Source organism: Lasiodiplodia theobromae (genome assembly GCF_012971845.1).
Source record: "Lasiodiplodia theobromae strain AM2As chromosome Unknown scaffold_38, whole genome shotgun sequence".
Classification (NCBI taxonomy): Eukaryota; Fungi; Ascomycota; class Dothideomycetes; order Botryosphaeriales; family Botryosphaeriaceae; genus Lasiodiplodia; species Lasiodiplodia theobromae.
The window spans coordinates 222656-245189 of NW_023336517.1; the positions used below are offsets into that span (position 1 = coordinate 222656).

At 52.4% G+C, this 22534-nt stretch overlaps 7 protein-coding genes across 7 annotated transcripts; 3 read left to right on the plus strand and 4 right to left on the minus strand.

Moving 5' to 3' along the window:
* Positions 1 to 850: 850 nt before the first annotated feature.
* On the plus strand, positions 851 to 1771 carry LTHEOB_10394 (uncharacterized protein; the record flags this gene model as incomplete). The annotated part of the gene is made up of 1 exon (XM_035507034.1): positions 851 to 1771. One exon carries the CDS (start codon positions 851 to 853, stop codon positions 1769 to 1771), a length of 921 nt encoding a protein of 306 aa, XP_035367931.1.
* An 868-nt stretch (positions 1772 to 2639) lies between these two features.
* On the plus strand, positions 2640 to 4085 carry LTHEOB_10395 (uncharacterized protein; the record flags this gene model as incomplete). Its single annotated transcript, XM_035507035.1, has 4 exons — positions 2640 to 2675; positions 2854 to 3309; positions 3361 to 3957; positions 4011 to 4085. 4 exons carry the CDS (start codon positions 2640 to 2642, stop codon positions 4083 to 4085), a joined length of 1164 nt encoding a protein of 387 aa, XP_035367932.1.
* Positions 4086 to 4757: 672 nt separating this feature from the next.
* Positions 4758 to 5672, plus strand: LTHEOB_10396 (uncharacterized protein; the record flags this gene model as incomplete). Its single annotated transcript, XM_035507036.1, has 1 exon — positions 4758 to 5672. The coding sequence occupies one exon, from the start codon at positions 4758 to 4760 to the stop codon at positions 5670 to 5672; it is 915 nt and encodes a 304-aa protein (XP_035367933.1).
* Positions 5673 to 5873: 201 nt separating this feature from the next.
* LTHEOB_10397 (Ankyrin repeat protein) lies at positions 5874 to 7716 on the minus strand (the record flags this gene model as incomplete). The annotated part of the gene is made up of 2 exons (XM_035507037.1): positions 5874 to 7440; positions 7493 to 7716. 2 exons carry the CDS (start codon positions 7714 to 7716, stop codon positions 5874 to 5876), a joined length of 1791 nt encoding a protein of 596 aa, XP_035367934.1.
* Positions 7717 to 10998: 3282 nt separating this feature from the next.
* LTHEOB_10398 (Bacterial alpha-L-rhamnosidase) lies at positions 10999 to 13704 on the minus strand (the record flags this gene model as incomplete). The annotated part of the gene is made up of 1 exon (XM_035507038.1): positions 10999 to 13704. One exon carries the CDS (start codon positions 13702 to 13704, stop codon positions 10999 to 11001), a length of 2706 nt encoding a protein of 901 aa, XP_035367935.1.
* Positions 13705 to 14315: 611 nt separating this feature from the next.
* Positions 14316 to 15670, minus strand: LTHEOB_10399 (Sulfur metabolism negative regulator; the record flags this gene model as incomplete). The annotated part of the gene is made up of 4 exons (XM_035507039.1): positions 14316 to 15077; positions 15140 to 15289; positions 15339 to 15459; positions 15645 to 15670. 4 exons carry the CDS (start codon positions 15668 to 15670, stop codon positions 14316 to 14318), a joined length of 1059 nt encoding a protein of 352 aa, XP_035367936.1.
* Positions 15671 to 20428: 4758 nt separating this feature from the next.
* Positions 20429 to 21895, minus strand: LTHEOB_10400 (FAD binding domain containing protein; the record flags this gene model as incomplete). Its single annotated transcript, XM_035507042.1, has 3 exons — positions 20429 to 20798; positions 20895 to 21279; positions 21397 to 21895. The coding sequence occupies 3 exons, from the start codon at positions 21893 to 21895 to the stop codon at positions 20429 to 20431; spliced, it is 1254 nt and encodes a 417-aa protein (XP_035367937.1).
* Positions 21896 to 22534: the final 639 nt, after the last annotated feature.

A 22534-nucleotide genomic window follows, 5' to 3' on the forward strand; every position in this document is an offset into this window, starting at 1 on the left:
GCAAATGGTATTCCAAGGTATTTGTACGCGGTAACGGATGGCACTGATTCGAGAGCCGTTGTTGTGCCGATTATTACACCGTCTGCCAGAGTAACCGTTGGAAGGTCCTTGTCGGTTACGCAGGTAGGGTAAGCAAAGCTGCGTGATAATGTTAAGCTCACAATAATAGATGCGAACACCCACGCAGGCATGTTTGGGAGGAACATTGATGGATTGACCGGGTAAAACTCGGAGAAAGCAATGTGGGCAAAGAAGCGTCCTACCAGAGTAGCCTAGGCACTTAAAACGAGATGCTGCCCTTTAATAGAGCAACCCCTCTTTTGCAATGTAGTAAACCCTCATCGAACACATAATTGATGGACTAGGCGTGGGGGACAGCCTCTTCTTCGAGAGAGTAGGGAAACTGAAAGTAAGCGTGCTCCTCGGTCCGTTGTAGGTCGGCGCCGACCCAATTTAGTAAAGATCATCGCACGAGGATCAAACAAACCGACTAGCTGGTGTCGACTGGATAGGCAACCAAGAAGACAATTTAGCGATGCCAGAATGATGACTTCGAGTATGGAGATCTGTTGGTCTCGACCTCAGCTGGGACTTGGTTGGTATCCACAATTACGGTATCTGCTCCGTTCGGAGCTGCTGGTCGGAGCTCTCTTTGTCCGAAGGAGTGCAAAATTCAGAGACAGAAACCAGGTATGCATAAATAAACTGCAAATGCAACCCTTCTTTCGAAAACCAGAAACTACGAAGTTGAAACCTGTTGTAAGAGACTCCCTACATGAACAGCAGATATCATTCAAATATGCTAAATCAGTGAATAGGAAAACGTTGGCCCATTCTTCTCACGATCAAAATGCTTGTCCTCATTGCCGGCGTCACTGGAAACCTGGGCCAGAAACTTGTCCACAGCCTGGCCTCGAGGGGGCATCAGGTTCGAGGCCTGGGTCGCAGCCCCGAAAAGTTGGCCCTGGAGACGCGCAACTTGCTGGAAAGCTTCGTCCAGTACTCCACCTACTACGACATACCCGCTTTAGACCGCGCCTGTGATGGTGTTGATGCTGTCATTTGCGCCTACGGCATGATTCCAGTTCTTCAGCTCGATGGCCAGCTGCTCCTCCTCCGTGCAGCCGAGCGCGCCGGTGTCAAGCGCTTCGTGGCTGACAGTTGGAACCACGATTGGCGCGATGCTCCACTTGGCCATCATGAAAGCTACGACCCGTATCTTTCTTTCCGGCGTCAGGCCGAGTTGAGCTCGGACATCAAGCCGATCTACATCTTCAACGGGGTGTTTGCCGAGACGCTCTTTTCAATTCCCGACCATGGCCATTTTGGATTTAACGACTCCAATATCTGGGATTCGGACCATGGCTGCATCAAGATCTGGGGTACTGGTCATCAACCGTTCTATTGGACCACCGAGAGGGACGCAGCAGAGTTCACTGCTGAGATCGTTCAGCGTGATGATGCAGAGCAGGGCGGCTTCTGGAACGTCTGCTCCGGTGCACATTCGTTGAGAGAGATTGCTGGCTTGTACGAGCAAGAGAGGCAGAAAAAGGTCACGATCCAGGTGATGGGAACTGTGGGAGAGTTGCGAGAAAGGTCGTTGAAGGAACGAGCGCAAGGAGATAAGAGGCACTTCGAAACCTATATTGGGTGGTCCTACCAGTACCACGCGATTGGTGGGACGTGGATTTTCCATAAACTTGACAACGACAAGCTCAATGTACAGCCAACATCGTTGGCAGCCTTCTTGAAGGAGCACCCTGAGCTCTGAAGGTCGCTCGGATAGCACACGTAGGTAAACAGCCCTGAAGTAGTCCCAAAATCAATTGAAAATACCTGCCGAAACATTGGGAAAGCCACTATGTTTGTACGTGTATTGGGAACAGCCCGTTTGTACATAAGTTTGCCGCCAGTTGACCAGCGCGTTGCGAGCTTGCAAAGAAGCTCTTTGATAGGATTAGATCTTAATTACGGCAGAGTAAAAGAATAAACCAATGAGTCGTTTTCCCAGCCTCACTGTAGCTCATTTCAAATGTTTATGAGCCCGGGCCGCGCAGAATTCGCGCACTTGCGCTTATGAAAGGGGTAAATATCCCCGCTTACTAAGTAGTTGAGCAAGCTAAGCATAAGCAGGCTCGCGTATTTGGTTGCCCTGACTTCCCTCTGCTTGGAAGCAACATCCCTGAACCGCTTACGCTTGGTAAGCAGATCAAGCGCAAACCCTGCTCCCCTTCCCGTCCCCGCCATCCCCACCGTCCCCACCATGCCCCGGCTCCGCAGCAGGGTAATTCCGACGGCAGTCCAGCCAATTCGACTTGGTATTGGCCTTGCATGGTTTCCGCGAAACCATACGCGCGAATATTACTTATGCCTCTGACTATAGTAAAGTATGTCAAGACCCTCGCTCTTTGAACCTCGGCCGAGCGCGTTCAAGTAGACTCCGAGAGGTGACCATTAGTGCTATTTTCTTATGTCGGTAGCTGCAACCGGCTTTTACTTTGGTAATCCATCAGCGGAAATTGACCGCACTGATGACAGACTTTATCTACGTGAAATTGGGGGTACGCCTTCAATGAAATAAGAAGGCTCCGTGTGTGCTAGTAAAGGAAGCAAACATCAAGACTACAGTCGTCGCAACAATGAGCATGGCATCACAGAAACCACCATTCGAGAAGGTAGGCAATGGGATCAATCGCTTTATGACGAACACCGAATGATAATCCTTGTCAGCTTATTATTGTGGGCGCTGGACCGTCGGGCTTGCTCCTCGCTCTTCTCCTATCGCAACGAAACATCCCATCGCTCGTTCTCGAAGCATGGCCCCAACTTGATACCCGCCTACGCGCGACACAGTATGGTGTCCCAGCAACTCGTGTCTTCCGACGCGCCGGTTTGCTGGATGATTTTCGAGCGGCCAGCATCCCCAAATTCCCGAGCATCTGCTGGCGGCGTGTCGCCGATGGGGAAAAGCTGGTTGGTCTTGACTTGTCGGTCATTGAGGATCATCCAGACCGCATGACTATCCTGCAGTTGGGTGAAATTATCAAGATCATGTATCGGCATTGCATGGAGAGGGGAAAAGGCCTGATTGAAGTTTTGTTCAATCACAAGGTCACACATGCAGGGCAAGGTGAAAACGGTGCATGGGTTGACGTCGAGGTGGGCGAGGAAGGACAGCAGAAGGAGGAAAAGCGGTTCCACGCAGATTACGTCATTGGCTGCGACGGAGCTTCAAGCGCCGTTCGACGGTCGCTCTTCGGGCGGGAGTGGCCCGGACAGACATTTCCTTACAGATTCATCGTCCAGAATGTGAGTGATCATTTTTGCCAAACATGGCTTTTGATTGCTAACCAGCGGCAGGTCTTCTACGATGGCTTCGAAAAGCACGGTTGGGATGGGGGAAATTACATGGTTGATCCCGAGCATTGGGGCCTTATCGCCCGCCGCGGTAATGGCGGATTATGGCGCGTGACATACGGTGATCCAGTCGTTGGCTTGACGGACGAAGAGTACCTCGAGCGGCGTCCGATGCACTTCAAAGCCATCCTTCCCGGGCATCCCGACCCCGAGCAGTATCGTATCGAGCAGACGAACCTGTATCAGATCCACAACCGCTGCGTGGAAAACTTCAGAGTGGGCCGCATTCTTCTAGCCGCCGATGCCGCGCACGTCTGCAACCCCATGGGTGGCTACGGGTGCATGACGGCTATTCTCGACGTTGATGGCCTTGCAGACTGTTTGATCGGATTCTATGAAGGAAAAGCTGACGAGGGCATCCTAGACACTTACGCAGAGGTCAGGAGAGATATTTTCCTCAAGTACGTCGACAGAAGATCGATCCTCAACCTTGACAGAGTTGCCAAGTCGGATCCATGGACTGTCCTGGAGACGGACAAATTTTTGGGGCTGCTCAAAGATTTGGAGAAGGACAAGCAGGCGACTAAAGATTTCATATTGGTATGTGGGCGAAGTAAACTTGTATAGGACGTATCGAGCTAACTATCATTTAGAAGGTGTCAAACATTGAGTACGATTTCACGAAGCACTACAAGCAAGGCTGCACGGATGGAAAACGAGAGAGCTGATAGACATGCTGGAGTATCAAGGGTTCCATTTTCAATACAGTGTCTCTAGAGAATGATTGACTCATCACTTTCCTTAATCCCTCATGTGTTGCCGGGTCTAGCTCGATAAAGGACAGTATGTGGTGCGAGGAAAATGTTGTAAAAATCGTTCGATTTTAAAAGGAAACCCTTTCCGCAGTACACCTTCCTAAACGCTTCTAGTTCCAGAAAAGAAAGCTCGTTGTCGTGAATAATTAACGATCTTGGCGCGAACGGACTTCGGTAGTTTGCATAGATCCGGCTAAATATAGTTACAGCACGGGGACTCTTGGCACATCACACGGTTTAAGTCATTTTCAGTTTAACGAGAGGTTCGTCTATACTGCCAAGTTGTAATGCTGAAGGAGTATAACTTTCGGGATCTCTACGTTCCGTGTACCAGCTCGGAACTGTCACTCCCGTGGTCCGCTCCGAATATAATGTTAAACTTATCAATTAAAAGCTCATGTGATTGTTCCCGATCACGTTAAGCTTACAAATTCAGGTTCACAATCCCTCTGGCAACTCGGACATTTGATAGAACAGGGGAAAGACAATTATATATATTGCAAAAGAACTCTGAATCACTGTTGCAGACATACCTACATCCAAAATCCTCAACACTTTTGGAGTAATATCCTCGGTTCATCCGCTATGAAAGTTGCCATCTCTGGACCCGGCGGTATCGCTCGCTACCTCATCGATGAACTCCCAAAACAAGGTCACGAAATCGTTGTTATAACCCGCTCCTCCAAAGCCTTCCTCGATGAACTTGGGGTCTCTCAGCGCGTTACAGACTATTCTGTGGAAGACCTCGAGATTCACCTCCATGACTGCGATGCAGTCATTTGTGCCATCAAAGACGGTACTCCCGGTTTTACACCTTGTCAACTGGCTCTGATCGACGCCTGCAAGCTCTCTCCAAGATGCAAGCGTTTCATCCCGTCCGTTTGGGGTGGCAATGTCGAGGACGTCCCAGACCAGCCAATCGCTACTGGAAACTCACTTGCGCCCATCCTGGACGCCCTTCGAAGCCAAGACGACATCAAATGGACGTGCTTTTGCCAAGGCTGGATGTCCGACTATCTTCTTCCCTCGAATCAGCGGTACTTCCACGACCTTGGCGAATACTGGGTCCAGGACTATGACAACAAGGTCTTCACCCTCTATGGAAGAGGCACCCAGACTGTCGATTTCACTTCCGGAAGGGACACGGCCAGAGCGGTTTCCGTCTTGCTCAACCATGACCCCAACGACTGGGAGCCCTTCACATGCATCTCCGGCGCCCAAACAACTTGGTACGGGCTGTGGGAATTTGTCAAGAGCCGCGATCCCGAGTGGACGCTCAAATCAAAATCCCTCGCGCAGAGCATCAAGCAACTCATGGCGGGGCAGGGTGAGACGAGTCTTGTGGCGGCGATGTACGAAATCATGGGCCACAGCGAAGCGTTGTTTTTTCCAGCGGGAAAAGTGGAAAGGCACAGGGAGAAGTACTTTAAGGGTCTGAAATTTAGGGGGCTTGAGGAATTATTGGAGGAAGCCGCTGACAAGCCCGGAGTCGTAGTCTAGCTTGTGTCTATACTTTAGTCGACAGAATTCATGGCGATTTGGGGATTATACGTGGCTGAAGCACTTATAGTTACTTCAAAAGCCGAGTTGCGGCTGCTCAGTAGTGGGTAAGTGACAATTGATCACCACATCGCCTCGCTTATATGTAGCTTACAATCACTCGGAGGATCCATTGAATTTCTGGAGTAAACCACTCTCCTGTCACCCTACAGAGGTATCCCTGAGCGCCGCGTTGTTCTTCTTCTCGTTTTCCATTCCCCTCATAACCTCTTCCACAGCTTCTCGGTGTTTATCTCCAACTAAATCCGGATTCGCTCCATAGTCGAGCAACAATCTAATTACTCCCTTATTGTTCTTGAATGCCGCCCATGTAAGCGCATTTCCATGATAACCATCCTGAATATTCGGATCCGCACCATTCTGAAGCAAAACTTCGGCTATTTCCTTGTGGTTGCCAATGCATGCTGCTTGTAGAGCAGTCTCCTGATCCCGTTCCGGTACTTTAGCGTTGACATCAGCACCGGCGTCTATGAGCATCCGGACGGTAGCGTCTTGACCTTCAAAGCTTGCCGCGTGAAGAGCGGCTCCATAATGGCAGTCATACATGTTGACATCAGTCTGATTGTCAAGGAGTACACGGATCAACTCTGGGTTTCTTAGACGATGTCGACATGCTGTTATCAATACGTGACCCAAGTGTCGACCCTTGACATTGCCGTCAGGCCATCGCTCAAGAACGATCTTGACAATTCCGAGGGAATCTTGATAGTACGCGTGTCGAAGGAAATCATCATCGAGATCGAGCGCCATTTTGACTTTAGCCCCATTGTCAAGTAATAGCCGGACGACGTCCTCGTGGCATCTATTACAAGCTGCACACAGAGCATTCCCGAGTTTTGCATCGATTTTCGGATAGACGCCGAGTACTTCGAGATCCTCGGACACGTATTTGGTGATAAGCTCCTTGTAGTATGGTGCGGCCGGGGCTTCGGTAAGTATGGAATTGCCCCCTTCCTCATTTGCATCAATTCCATTCTTCAACAACTGCCCGACAGTCCACGTGAGACCTAAGGCAGAAGAGACGTATAGAGGAGGGCCTGCAAAGCGTTTGTCGGCGGACATCGAAACAATGTTCCCTTGGATTTTGAAGCCATTCAAGCTGAAGAACTTAATGATTTGTTCATGGGCCTCTTTCTGTACTGCTGTGAATTTCACATGGGGGAAGAAGTGCTGGTTCATGTATTCGAAGAGACTTTTTTCAGGCTTCTCGTGCGTTACTCCAATTGTTCCAAGATATGCCAGAGAGTTGCGCAGGATATCTGCCCTTGCAGAGGTTTCCTGGAATCTTTGCTGCCAGTGTTTGTTACAGGGTGAAATCAGAAAATCCTTGACGGATGCATGTGCGATCTCGACGTGCTTCGGACCAGGCGTATAGATTTGAACGATCCTCACCAGGTTCGATATCAGAGGTAATAACGGTTTCATATCCTCTGACATCATCTTATCAAGGTCAATGCACCTTCCCGCTGGCCCATTGGGATCGACAGTCATGGCGAGTATAGCCTCGCTGACCAATAGAGGCTTCTGTGAGTACAACAAGAGTTGCAGTAGTAAAATCGCATCCTCTCTGTGCTCGGCCTGCACCTCGTTAAGACTTCGGGCATATACTTCATCTAGACCCTCGGGAAGACTTTCAAGCGCCTTGTTTATGCTGTGTTTGCTATCCAGTCTCTCCAACTTGTTGAGCTGAAGATCAGTCCAGCGGAACCTGCAGTGAAGTCAGAATTCTGTTATGTGCGAATTTGCATTTAGGTTCTTACATGATATTGGATCTTTCCAAAAGCGTCTCCTCGATATGTTGCAGATATGGCTTCTCCTCGGGGGTTTGCCACCTCAAGAAACCGCTGTTCCCTTGCAGTCGCTCTCGGATAAGCGTCCGGATGTCCGTTTTGGTGGACTCGTTTTCAATACTGATGATCGAATCATGAGGTAGCACAGGGACGAGTTGCGACGTAATGTCAAGTAAATTGCTCCGACTCGTCATGATGATCCGAATTCTGCAATGGTCGGACCCCTGGTGCTTGATCCGTTTTCGGAGCCATGCCAGCAGCTCTGCTCTGAGGTTGACATCAGTCCCGGTACCGGCAGTGCATTCATCCAAAGCATCGATGATTACCCTGATATCATTATGCTGTCTAGCCATGCGGTCAAATGTCTCAATTAGGCAATTGGTGGATGGCTGGCTTGTTCCGTTCCCGTGATTAGACCATTGCTTCTCGAGGATGCACCTCGCCCCCTTGTTCATGTCCCCATTCGTGCTATAGAGCTGAAACACTAGGGATCGGAGTGCTTGGTCGAGGCTCTGCTTGGAACTGTCACGAAAGTCGAAGTAGAAATAGAGACAATCTGGATAGAGATGCTGGATGATCGTAGATGAGAGGACTGTCTTGCCGCATCCCGATGTGCCATGGAGCCAAAGGTGGCTTTTTCTCCCTAATAGTCAGCTCGAGAATGCTTCGTGTTCCAGGAACCACGCGTTGGTGTTGCCGTGGCGGAGCTTCGCAGCCGTGTTGTAATTATTTGATGGGTCCGCTGGGTTAAGCCATTTTTGAATCCGTTCTTGGGGAAGATGGGAAGTATGGAGTCTAATCTCTTCAAGGTCTGAACAGCAATTAATACAACATTCAAACGTGTTTAGGTGTGTGGCACGCAGAACCCCATGAAAAATGACTGACCCTGACGTATCTCTTCGATTATTTCCGAAGCCTTTCGCTCTGATTCAACCTCCGGCACAGGCACCAAAGAAAGCAACTCCTTCGCAACAGTGGCAGCAACCACAGCAGCATAATCATGCCATCTGTCGTTCTTATGAGAGTCAGCGTAGTCGCTGATGCCGCGGATGACCAAGCAAGGAAAGCTGTTCATAAGGCCTGCAGCCTCCATTTCGAAGCACAAGCATTCGCCGACATTCTCATCCTGTAACTGGTTCACAATCCTATCTCTTTCTCTTGCATCCTTTATCACTCTGTCTCCCGAAGCGATGAGACCGTAGTGAATACGTGGTATATCTGGTGAGTCTCGATTGAGACGGTTGACTGCATGTCTCGGATCACAGTGGAGACAATCTGTGGGCGACATTTCGAGCTGAGGCGTTGTTCGAGCAGGCCAGAAGCGAAAGGTAGAGTACCAGGATGGGTTCGTTTCATGAGAATATGATGCACGAAATAATCGATCAGCCGCAGCTCCAGGATATGCGAATGACGTTTTGGTCCTGGAGCCCATGTTTGCTGTCGTAGATTTGATATTTCGTTGAAGCCTGGATTCATCCATTTCCGCTTCGAAAGTGTTCAGGACGGCGAGCAATGAACGTGGGGGATTGTCCAACTGTCCTGTACGGCGGAAGTAACTTTCACCATTCTTGACCTCCACTTTCCCAAGGTCATATTGGACTACTCCGCCGGTCGTCCCAGATGGTACGCTCACAACGACATCTCCAAGGCGAACTTGCTCGTCAGGAGCCTTCTCTGGGTAGGGAACACCACCCCCGATGCCCACCATGAGGCAAAAACGAATCGAGGGAAACGTGCGGACCATTGAAATGGCTACGGATGCGGCGTTGACCTTGCCGGTCATCTTCATTGGACATGACACGACGACGATATTATGCCCCCCAATTCGGCCCCAGATATAGTTGTTTGCGTCCGTTGCCGGTTTTCGGAAGTTGGTTGGTTGACCGTGTCTCTCGTTCAACACTGCAATGACAGCCTTCAGCTCTTTAGACAAGGCAGTGACGATCCCCACAGTATATTCATCGCTCCGTAAGTTCCTTAAATTAGCAGCGTCTGAAGTCTGTTTCTGCCACGCGTTGGTCCGGTCCAATGTTCGTTCGTTGTTTGGTTCTGCATCTTTGTCCAAAGTGGCATCATTCGGGTTCTTATTTGACACGAGATCAGTGGAGTGCAAGCGGACTGGTTCTTGAGCTTGTCGAAGGAGAAGAAGACCCAGGAGGATGCAAAGTAGTGCAAGAAACGTCGAAAGTGTCGAATCACTCTATACATGGAATGTCAGTTGCGTTTGCAAGTTACGGCAGCGCAAAAGATGGTCTTGCCATGACTTCGGTTAGGCTGAAGTGCATTTCAGTTCAAAAAAGCACTCGAAATCGACTAGCAAAGGCCATCGATTTTTAAAGGCAGAGACACTCTGTTCAAGATCCGGCGATGGTATTGATTGGAAAGCGGTTGAGCGTACATGGAGTCAACGCAAAGCGCTGCTTATGGTGGGAGTGCGGAACCAGCTCAGCTTGAGGCTCATGATCTTTTTGTTGAAAGCTCTGCCGCAGCCACGTAGCATCGCGCTTACGTATCTGATGCAGAATCCGCCTAGTGGGGCTGTGCCGCTGTGGATTCATTCGTGGGGATTACTCGGTTGTCAGAAAAAGGTATTTCAAGCAACTCTCTCATTGGTCCCATCCGTCAGGTTGAGAGCAGGCAGCCGCCAAGACTGTCAGATATGTGACGATCAATCACTTCTTTTGTATTAGGATTCCTCCGAGCTAGCCGCCGGGTGTACTAGCACCCTGTGACTTTATCCAAGACGGGCCCGGCATCTCATGCACAGCTTCGCAGCTCGTGCGGTCCGTGCAGTCGGGCGCTTATTTTGACCCACCAGGCGTTGAGTAATGGGCCCCACTCTCTACTTTTACCGTGCCGTTTGGATGCATTAATATCGTACCCTGGTGCAGCCTGGAGGGGAAGACAGAAGTCTATAATGGTGCTGAAACTTGTAGCAGTTAAGAGACTCTGCTTGCCGGGGTATGTGTGGAGATCTAGTTGGAGCATTGACGCCGTTTCGGACCCATTTTTGCAAGCGACTTTGTGCAGTCCACCAATTATACTTTTCAGGCGAACAGATCAAGACGGAGATCTCACAATCGAAACTTCAGACGAGCTAATCCTCCAACTACAGATCCACTCGAAACTCGCTTGATCACTAGGGCCTAAATCTGATGGAGCTTCGTAATTTCTGAACTAGGTGCTTGCCCTAGCTGACACTTGATCTTCTCCAGCCGTTGGCCCGTGCTAAGATTATTGGCGTTAGCCTTACTTAGTGCTTGCCTTTCACAGCATGTACATTTCACTATGGTCATCGGTGTCGAACAGTAGTGACGGTGCTTCAACTATTAGAATTCGAACTCTTCGATCTCTCAAAGAGCATTTCAGTTACGAGACCGTGAATGTCTCAGATATGCGTATAGCTGTCAAGGGCTCGAGAACGCTGTAGGCTGTCTGGAAGATCCAAAAACCTCTCAACCAGGGCCATTCTTAAATTACCTCCAGAGATCCTTCGGAGGCCACTCGCCCGGTGCTTCATATGCCGATACCAACTGATGCACACCAGAGCCAACCCACACGCCCTCCTCCTCTGCCTCACCAGGCATTACGACTAACGCCTCGGTATTCGGCGGCACCTGTAGCCCCATCCTGAACTTTGTTCCCTCCTCCTCCAACAACCATTTCACAATCACCAGCCCATACTGGCTCTCAAACTTGGCCTCCGCCCACGTTATCGTCCCGCCAGGCAACGGCCTAACCCTAAACCTCTTCCATCCCGGCTCCACCGGCGTGAGCCCCGCAACAACGCCATGCAGCCAATCCACCACCGAGCCCAGCGCATAGTGATTGAAGCTCGTCATCTCACCCGGATTGACAGTGCCATCGGGCAACATGCTATCCCACCGCTCCCACACGGTCGTCGCGCCCATCGACACCGGATACAGCCAGCTCGGACACCCGTCTTCCAGCAACATGCGATACGCCTCCTGCACATGCCCTGTCTTACTCAGCGCATGCAGCACGAGCGGCGTCCCCGCAAAGCCCGTGCTGACACGGTACTTCGCCTGCTTGACCAGCCTCACCAGCCGCTCCCCCGCCTTCTTCCTCTGCACCTCGCTCCGCTCCGACCCCTCATACAGATCAAACGCGATCGCCAGCGCCAAGCTCGTCTGCGAATCGCCCACCACCAGCCCCGACGGCGCGACGTACTTCTCCCTGAACACCCCCCTCAACCTCTCCCACTCCTCCCTATACCTTCCCTCCTCCTCCCCCTTCCCCAACACCCCCGCCACCCGCGCCATCACCCCGGTCACATGCACCAAATACGCATCCGCCACCAACCCGCCATCCGTCCTCCCGGCCCCGGGCTCTCCCGGCGGCGCATTCGGATCCAGCCAATCCCCCAACTGCCACAACCCCTCATCCCACAACCCGTCCTCCCCCCTCCTCACCGCCCCCTCCACATGCCCCACCATACTCTCCCACTGCGCCGCCAGGACGCCCTTATCCCCACTCCCCCGCCACACCTCCCACGGCAGCAGCACAGCCACATCATCCCACACCGCCTGCGGCACGACCTTCCAGCTCGTCCTATCCTTCAACACATCCGGCACCACCATCGGCACCACCCCGCCCGCGTCGCGCTGGTCGAACGCCAGATCGCGCAGCCAGTTCGCGAGGAACGCCGTCGTCCGAAAAAGGAAGGAAGCCGAGGGAGCGAAGACCTGGATGTCGCCCGTCCAGCCCAGCCGCTCGTCGCGCTGCGGGCAGTCGGTCGGGATGGACAGCGCGTTGCCGCGGAAGGACCAGACGGCGTTGGTGTGCAGTTGGTTGATGCGGGGGTCGGAGCAGCGGAAGTGGCCGGTGCGGGGGAGGGCGGTGTGGAGGACTTGCGCGGTTATGTTGGAGGAGGTGGTGGTGGAGGGGTCGAGGCCGGACAATTCGACGTAGCGGAAGCCGTGGAAGGTGAAGCGCGGGGAGTAGTTGGTGAGGGGGGCGGAGGAAAAGGTGATGGTGTCGGTGGCGGCGGCGGCGCGGAGGGGGCGGGTGTAGAGGGCGTTGTGCTGCAGGATCTCGGCGTGGCGGATTGTGAGGACGTGGCCGGCGGGTTTGGTGAGGGATTGGATGTGGATTTTGCCGACGAGGTTTTGGCCGAAGTCGAGGAGGGTGGTGCCCGTCGCGCTGGTTGTGATGGAGCGGGGGGTGAGGGCCTGGGTGACGCGGACGGGGGGCGCGTCGGGGAGGAAGAGCGTGGTGGAGGGGAAGGGGAGGAGTTGGGCGAGGTTCCAGGGCGTGCTGAGGTGGAACCCGGGGCTGCTCCAGCCTGGCTCTTCTTCGCGGGCGTCGTAGACTTCGCCGTCGTAGATCTCGCTCGTGATGAGGGCGGATTCGCGTGCGCGCCAGGAGCCGTCGGAAATGACTGTTTGAACTACTTCGCCATCCTGTTGGATCTCGAGCTGCGCGAGCAAGCCCAGCGTGTCGCCGTAGCAGTTGCGGAAGCCCTCGCCCCAGACGAGTCGGCCGGCGTACCATCCCTCGGCGACTTCGGCGGCGAGAACGTTCTCGCCCTCTTGAAGCAGCGAGGAGACGTCGTAGACCTGGTACGGCAGGCGGTGGTTGTAGCTCGTCCACCCCGGCGTCATCTGCAAATCGCCTACCCGACGACCGTTGATGTGCGCCTCGTAGACGCCGAGGCTGGTGATGTAGAGCCTGGCCCGGCGCTGCCCAGCAGGTACAGACTCGAGATTGAACGGCTTGCGGAACAACATTGGACGGCGTGGCTTGTCCTTGGGCTGCGGGATCAGCGTTGTGATGAAGTTGGCCGTCCAGTCGGAACGATCCAGCAGCCCCGTTTCCGCCACGTGCCAGTCAGTCCAGGGTGTAGCGGCAGGCTCCGACGGATGCCCGTCAACGTTGTTGGTCCCGAAGACTCTTACTCGGACCGCTGCTCTCTCGCGGGATCCCAATGGTCGGCTCGGCCACGGGTTGAGCACTGAGTCTTCGGATTCCACGCGGTACGACTCCGTCGCCTGGGAGTCCGAGCCTCGGAATATCTCCACCTCGTACGCTGTCTGGTGCCAGCCTTTTGCAGGAGCTGACTGGTCCTGACCGAAGCGCCAAGATAACCGTGGTGCGCGCGATTCGATACCGAAGCCATCGGGATGGTGCTCGAAGCTAAGGTCGAGCAGTTGAACTGCCATGATGCTGAAGTGTGAAAGCTGCCTTGATGTTGTTGGTGGGTATGCAGCAATGTGGCGTTGGACGTGGGTTTAAGCTTGTTGTGTGATGACGGAGGTGCATCGGCTTTGGTGGGGCTCCTCGGTGCTCGGGAGACCTTCCAGCGAGCTGCCCAACGCCGTCGGATGATTGGCTTCAAAAAATTCGCCCCCATCGTGTCACTGTGGATACAAACAGCGTAAGCTTGAAGTGTAGGCACTAACACTAATTTCCCTACCGTACTTCCATCCCTATTGGCGCCTTTTACTATCTACTCTACAAAAGGTGATCCGCATCACTTCTGGGACTAACCACGAATGTTGCATAACGGCATTTCTTAGTAATTTCAACTCTATCGCACTTTAAACTCGATCTCAACGGTTGCTCTCGAAATACCATCAGCATGGGGCTCTTCTCCCCAGTTTTGTTTCTATGACATAGTCAGCAAATCAAAGACGATTCAAAACGGCTTTCAAGAACTCACCCCAGCGATAAAAGACCAAAGTACAACACAGCATCCAGGTTCCATCAACTCCAAAAACTCCCGACCATGTTCCTGCTCCATGTCGACTTTGTATTCCGAGTAGTCTTTGCTCTATACGTCGCCGATTTCACAAATCTCCCACGAAAGCCATCCATCTCCACTCTCGACCAACTCCCACCCTCTCTCCATGAGCGCCGTCTTCGCATCACGTTCATCCATCCACCGACCGCCCACCACATCTTCAAGCGCCTCGCTTTTCTCCTCCAGCCCCGGTACCAAGGGCCGCAGAATGCTAACTTCCACCCACGGGTGGCACTCCGAAGTGTCATCCCACGTGTCGTTCCTAACCAGGACCGTGACGATGGCGCGCACCGGGACCATCCGCGGGATCTCCGCCTCTGAACTCGGATATGGAATGCTTTGGGTGCAGAGATGCATCGCCAAGACTTCATGGATATCCCCCTCGGCGCCGCCGCTGCTGGCTAGAATGTTCAGGTCGCTGGATTCCAGGTGCTCTTTTTCCTGACGTCTGCGCTCTACGAGCCGTGGTTTGCAGGCGAGCGAGACGATTTGGTGCGCGATTTCTGCAGGGACCGTGTGGCCGCTGCTGAGAGGCACGTACTGTAGGAGGTGACGTATACGGTAGACGTCCGTTGGCGAGGGCGTGGGCCAGTAGGTTCCGGGCGGCGACAAAAGATTGATGGTCCACCAATCTACCTCGCTTTGGGGGACAGAAGCATCGAGATTTGAGAGCAAGTCCTTGGCGAACTCGAACGTCGCACAAATCTGCTTCGGAGTTTTGCCCGTGATTCTTTGGGCAACTGTAGCGTGGCCGGCGCGGAGGCGTGATGAAATGTCGGGGTAGTTTGCGGCCTTGAGATGAGAGTAGGTTAGCAGCTGATCTGGCATGATCGTGCATTTGGACATTGATTTACGCCGATAATTTTGAGGACCGTGTCCCAGTTTACGCTGGAGAAATCGTCGGTCCACTCCATAACAGGTTTGGACCAATCCATGGTGTCAAAGCCGTTGTTTTGCCCATGCTCGCACCATTCGATAATTCTTCTCATCAACTTGTCTGTAATCTGCGATGCATGTCAACAGAGCTCGTTGTCGAGGTTAGAACGCAAGTACCTTTGGGATAGCTGTTTCTGACTTGTACGTCTCATGGCCCAGATACCCCAAAAGCTCCTCCATCATACACGCTTTCTCGGCCACCCGGTTGACGAGTACGATTTTGCGCGGGAGCTGCCGTCTTTTAGGCTCAATCGTGTCACAAGAGTTAAGCATTCTCCCAGTGGAAGCTGCCCCTCCCTCAGATCCCTCCCTCGCGGTTGTAAGATTGGCATTCTGCATTTCTCCTTCTCGTCCTTCTTCCTCTCGTTATTTGTTTTGGCCATGCTGTGTGAACTTCGGTTGGATAGACGCCACTTCACTCACGGAAGACGAGCGGCTGCTCGGTTCATGGTCTGGTCTCTGGACTGGACGTGAGTCTGCGGAGGCCGTGCGTCCTGGTTGTGAAAGTGTCCCGGACCCAACGTCATCCCTGTCACGGTCTTCATGCATGGGTAAGGGAGAAGTTCCACTGTCGTTAATCCTAAGCTGCTCTCACTGATTGCACTGTTGTTGGTTGAGATGTCGTGGCTGCGGACTTCATGTTACGCCGGACCCGCGCCCTGCACAGGCCGACTTGCAGCCCTATCACGTGATGTTCTTTGTTTCTTTTCCGCACTTCTTCCGCTCTGCTGCCAGAATTAGCATTGGACACGATAGAAGGTAGGGAGAGTAATCCATTGAATACCTGCAGGTAGCATAAAGTATATACGTTACAAGATGACTAACTATAGGAAAACTACAAGTGGAGTGGTAGGAGGTAAACGAAAAACAGGCGCATATTGAGGAATAGTTGCAATACGTCTGCTTCCAGCCGACACAAGCAACAGCCCGGAGATTCAGGATGTGGGGTATATCCCACTACAGCCACATAGGGTCTAAGGCGGACGTTTCGTTCCTTTTACTCCATCCAAGAGGAGTCCACTCCTTGCTGAACTTAAGTGACAATAGCGCTCCCTCCACTGGAGGTGTTGGGCATATCTATCCGCGGGTATCCCGTACCTGTACGACACAGATCCCGAACATGATCTCTCATGAGCCATAAGTTTCGCTTTTCCAGTTCCTCATAGAGGTCATCTATGTCGAAGTCCTTGATTTCCGCTCCTACTGAAGGCGAGGTGCCATTGATATAGGAAAAAAGAACTCCAACCATGGTAGTGTTGTTCCCATAGGCAGCCCGACCCAGCGGGCTTTCCTGCGTGCTCATTAACTCATCCGCAAAGTGCACCCTTGTGATCGGCCGTAGGTGTATGGATCCGAAGTACACCACTTGTCCAACATCATTTTCCAAGATGCAACGAACAAGGTCAATGTCGTCCTGTTTAACAGCCTCCTCGAGCAGAAAAGTCCCAGCGGCGTTATCAAAGCCAGACGTATTCTTGCTTAACCACCCATTGTCGAGCCAAAAAGCCGATGTCGACTCTGTCCGCCAAAAATTTTGTTTCTCTGGCGGCGGTCCCCGAGCGAGGCGGAAACGTGCGTCTTTCAGCTCAGAGAACAATGTTGCGTGTCTACCTTTAGGGCTCAGGCGTAACGCTCGACATATTATCCAGGCGGGAATAGCAGATCCGATGGTGTGTTCTCGCACAACCAAGAAATACAACTTCAGCATTGCTTGACTGCCACCGTGCAGGATGTCGGCCAATAGATCCATCTGTTCATTGTCGTACAACAGTGCATCGTAGAAATACTTCCTATCCTTGAGACTTCCTACATCATCGTCGGTCGTGATGGGCCACTGTCCAGGACTCCTAAGGCTCCAGAGGCCATACTTCCCGCTCCGAGCAGCCCAACGGAACATGGAAAAGTCCAGAAGAGTGCTATTTGGAGACATATCTCCGTAACTGGCATTGTCCCACGGACGGTGCGGGAATGGGAAGCGTTTCTCACACACTAGTATTGTTTTTACCCGCAATTCGTAAAGCTCCATGAACTCCTCATCATTGTAATGTCGCATTTGTATTGCTTCGTCCAATAGACTGGGAGTATGAAAGCACCACCATGTTGAGATGTAATCCAAAAGAGAATATTTCCTCTTCAATTCGTATTCGCGGTGGAAGCTTGAAGCGTGTCCTTGGACTGAGAGGCTCCATTTGTTCAGATCGCTCGTGGAGTGGGGTTGCCCTTTAAGAAGGGCAGTAAGTCGGCCGACCGTTCCAGATTCTGGAAGAATGTAGTTGATCAAGGAAGTAACGAACCCGCCAGTTTCAGAAATCTTAGGGGTGCTGCTGTCACAACATGTAATCTGAGTTTCAAAATCGGAGAAGTTGAGGTACGCCACACAGAGCGCATAAATTCGACGCTCAGCATCATCCAAAGGGAAGCAAGACACGTCCACCGGACCGTCTGCAAGCTCGAAAATATTGGGCCCGTCGGTAAGAAATTGTTGAACCGTGTGATGGGCAAACCTGACTGATCCGTGCTCTTCATCAAATACGACAAGATTGCCGCAAGCAAGCCGCAACCGATCGCCCTTGTCATTGTGGATCCGATTCTGGGGAAAGGATGTGTCATCCCTTTTCAGGGCAACGGCTTCAACCAGCTCATCAATGGTGAGAGGTCTTTTGGCGCAGGCTATCCATCGGAAGGCTCGTTCTGCCAACTTAGCCTTTTCAAGTCCACGCGTGGAGATAATTATCTTGTAGATGATTCTCCGGTAGGTACCAGCAAGGTCTCTTGGAAGATTTTCCAAGGTACTTCGAAGTTCCATGTCGCTCATACATTCGCAGAGCTCCGCAATTTGGAATTTCACCCACAAGAACCTATGTGAACGGTATCAGACGGATTATTAAGCAGTATATGTAGCAATGTACTTACATGTCTTTCGCTCCTTCCTGCAGCTTATGATTGATCTCTTGTTGCAAAGTCGGATCTTGGATAGTCAAGTCTTTGCTATCAATCTTCTCCTGTACCATGTCCTCCACAAAGTGACAGATGTCTTTAGATAATAGCTCTGGCGACAAAGCTATCGAGAATTGTGGCTGGGGTAGCCTTTGAAGGACAACTGCTTCAAATCGACATGATATGAAGACTTTAACTTGGCAAGCGCTTAAATCCAGGAACGTTGAAATGATATTCCCACATTCGTGCTGATCATTTGATGAAAGCTCGTCTAGCCCGTCAATTACGATCGTGATCTGTTCGAAGCGTTCAAATACATCTAAAATAGCCGGGACAAGCTCTTGTGCGAGTGGACTTGAATTTCGATTGGCCCATTGATTCAGCACCCATTCACGAAGTCCCTCTGCATGATGAGAGCGTTCGAGAATCTGTCTGATAAAAGTGCCAAGCATAATTGCGGGATCCAGAGTTTGGTGGTCGGCGTAGTCGCAATAGTAGAAGCATATCAGATGCGACGGGTCCACGGGATCCGCGATTAAGTCATCGATGATACTTGATGCCAGTAGTGTTTTCCCAGATCCTGGGATTCCATTGCAATGGATTGAGCTCGACTCCGTAGTCTCTCTCCATGACTTGTAGAAATCATGGTCAAATATCCATTGCGAAGTTCCTTCGTGGCAATCTGATCGTAGACGCCGGTGGGCCAGATGGTAGTCGATTGGCGAAAACCTTTGTAGTGTCTGTCGAAGCTTTTCTTCTCGTAACCGTGTTTCTACCAATGCTCTGTTTCGTTCCTGTCGCTCCCGTTCCCGTTTGGATTCAATCATGTGAGCCACATTGGCCTCATCCTGTACCTGCTGTTTGAGGTCCATGAAATTCTTCAAATATTCCGCAAATCGCAGCGTGAATGGCTTCCACAGTGTTTTGCAGCTGACTGTCAAGCTCACCACCGATACTGACACGATTCGTAAGGATTTGCAGAATACGCGGCATGAACTTGGCTTACCTGCTCGCGTTTTTGCCTCCTTGAAGAGAGCCGTGACATCCATGCAGAACCGCAGGACGTTCAGATAACCTTCTGAAAGGACTTGTAGCAACCTCTCATGGTTTGGAAAGAGATGTTGGTAGTCCCGAAAAAGAGGTAGCGTCCGACCAATCTTTTCTAGCATTTCTGCGAGTTTCTCGAAATACTTCTCGGTCTCCTGCGCTACCTGCATTCTCATCAGTTTTCACTATAATATCACTCTTCGAGGCTACTCACGTAAAGCGCTACGCGAATTCCTCCCCATATCGGACACAGGAACGCTGCTGCCACTGGGGTATTCGACATCACATCCAAGCCCTTACCATACCCATCAATAGCATCAACCAGCGGTGCAAGTCGTCGCCGTGCTGCCTGAAGCTTGCTCGACTGCTGATGCTTTCTGTGGGATACGCTGGCATCGTGATATATGGTGTCGAGTTCTGCTTTCTCGAATAGGGTGCGCTCGTGGGGACTCAGCTGCTCTAGAAATAGAGATCTTGCTCTTTCCCAAGGCTCTGTAGCGATGGGTAATTCGGTGCGAATGGTTGTCATTGTCTGATCAGAAGTAATAGCCTTGTCAGCATGGCCTTTCAGGAGGATCCCGCCATGGCGCTTACGACTGCTTGCAGCGGACACTTTTGCAGGCGCTGACCGCGGGATCATTGGGACATTTGAAAGGGCACGGTATGGGACTTTGGAGACCGTTGATAAGGAAGTGGGAGATTTTGAGCAAAAGCCTTTGGACCCACAGCGGGGTGTGACGTGGCGAGGCTGAGCCACGCCGTCCCCACTTACAGTGAAGGCAACACAACAGCTGAGAGAACGCCCCACATGCCACACTATTGTCCTATAATGTCCAATTTCTTACTCGCGATAAGCGCAGATGTAATCGCTTTCAGTGTTGAAGGCATACGCTATCACACACAACGAAGCCGATGATGAAGAGGTATCGGGCTGCAAGGCGGAATGGACACGTCAAGAGCTATTTAATCAATCTGCTGAATGAAGGTTCCTGGAAAATAACTGCGAGGAAATTACTGAGGGGTAATTACTAAACCCAACTCTTTTTTTCGCTAAACGGACTTAACAAGGCTAGGTTTAGTTATCTCCCCAAATGTTTCCCGTAGATGACCGTGCACGTGATGTCTTATCGCTCGCATTACATACCCACAGTACTTACTGAAAACATATTGCCACTGTCTCTTTTGGGCTTCCAATCACCCTATTTAACCCAACACTACCCGCCTCACTCCTCCGCCCCCAAACCCCTAACCGCCTCCCACACGCCCCCATACCCATAATTAAAATCCATATTCTCCCACCGCTCCTCCGGCGTCTGCGCCCTGCCAACCTGCCTTGTACCCTCCAGTACGCGGGTGCAGCGTGGCTTGCGCACAGCCTGCCAACGGCGCAGCACGGCGGGCACGTCGGCCGCTGACGAGACGTGGTTCAGCAGCTGCAGGGCGTCGGCGTCCTCGACGGCCATGTTGGCGCCCTGGCCCTGCAGCGGCGTCATGGCGTGCGCCGCGTCGCCCATCAGGCACGCGCGGCCGCGCGTCCACGTCGGGAGTGGCTCGAGGTCTTGCAGTTCCCAGAGGTTGACGGAGGGGGCGGCGCTGTGAAAGGTGTCTCTTGTCAGTTTTGAGGATCAGAGAAGCAGAAGGGGGACAGAAACAGAAAAACAAAGAAGAGGGAGGGGTAGGTAAACGCACCGCAGAAGCTTCACAACGTGCTCAGGAAAGTCGTGGAAGATGTCAACCATCTCGTCGCGGTCGCCCTCGGCCCACCACGACGCTACTGTATCGTCCTTTGAATGGCGCGTGCGGAAGGCGCAGGTGACGTTGATGTATTCGTAGTCGCGGCACGGGTAGACGGCGACGACGCGCCCGCTGCCGTCGCACGCGTCGATCAGGCCGAAGCGGCCCTCGCCGCGCGCTGGGTCGAAGTATTCGGGTAGCTGTTCGTCTTTGCCAAGAGCTTGCGCTGCCTCGGAACGCGACATGGCGAAGCGGAAGACAGACATGCCGGTCAGCTGCGCGCGGTGCGAGCGGTCGCCGACGATGCGGTGACGAAGATGGCTGTGGATGCCGTCGGCGACTTGTGGTTGAGAATGTGAGCTTACGGTAAGGAAGGTTCTTTGTCGAGACTTCGTCTTGTGGTTGAAAAAGGGGAAGGGTGGGAGGAGACAGGCCACAAAAAAAAAAAAAAACGTACCGATAATAACATCAGCCTCGCCCCTCGACCCATCACTCAGCTCGAACGTGCCAGCATCGGGATCAATATCCATCACAGCCGTCTCAAAAACCACCCTCGCCGGCTCGCCCGCATCCTCCTTACCCACCACCTCCTTCGGTGCCGTAGCCAGACGCAACAACTCATCGCGGTAGTCAGCGCGCAGATGCATGTACCAATCCGCGCCGTAACGCTGCTTGAGGTCGAGCGGGCGGTCGCCGATGACGTTGCCGGCCTTGTCGAAGGTGCGGTAGCCGCTGCAGCGCACCGAGCGCACGCGCGCGCGGTCGAAGCCGAGCGGCTCGAGGATCTTGACGGCGTTGGGCGTCGCGATCGTGCCCTGCCCGCCCGTCGCCGTCGACGCCGTGCCGCGCTCGTAGACCGTCACCGTGTGGTGCGAGCGGAGGACGCGTGCGGCGGCGAGCCCGGCGAGGCCGGAGCCGATGATGGCGATGCGGAGGTTGGGGGTTTCGGTGGCCATTTTTCCTTTTTTTTTCGGAAGGGAGGAGGATGGATGGATGGATGGATGGATGGATGGGAGAGTGGTTGGTATGATTGGAGAAAAGGGAGGAGATGGAGATTCTTGCTGTCTGTGGATTCCTTTGCGAAAAACACAAAGCCAATCATTTATATTTCAAAAATGCTCTGTCTAGATTTCCTATCTTGGTCGGTGGTTAAACGATTCGGAGGAATGCAAGATGTCCGGACGCTTTGTTCCGTGACGTTGGACATCTGCGGTGACCTAACGGTGGTCTGTGAGGCCGAAGCCGAGGACGAGGCCGAAGCCTACTATACCGCATAGGGTAATCCAGAAGGCCCACGATCTAGCCGCTTAAGGTATCACTAGCTGTGCTTCGTATACGAATCCGCTATTTTAGCCATCTTCGGCGTCACCGATTGGTTCGAGTTCGCATGAATGCACGGGCAACCTTCTTGCTATGGTAAGAGTCACAATCAAGCCTTTGTGATCCTGAAAGTTGAAAAGAGCAGGTATGGCCCGCAATAGCGTATCACTAGATGGAGTAACCTTACGCCTTCCAGTCGGTTCGGAACTTGATCGGGGCCGCCATGTCGTTCCGCACTATGTAACGACAGTTTATTGGAAGCATAGAATAATACT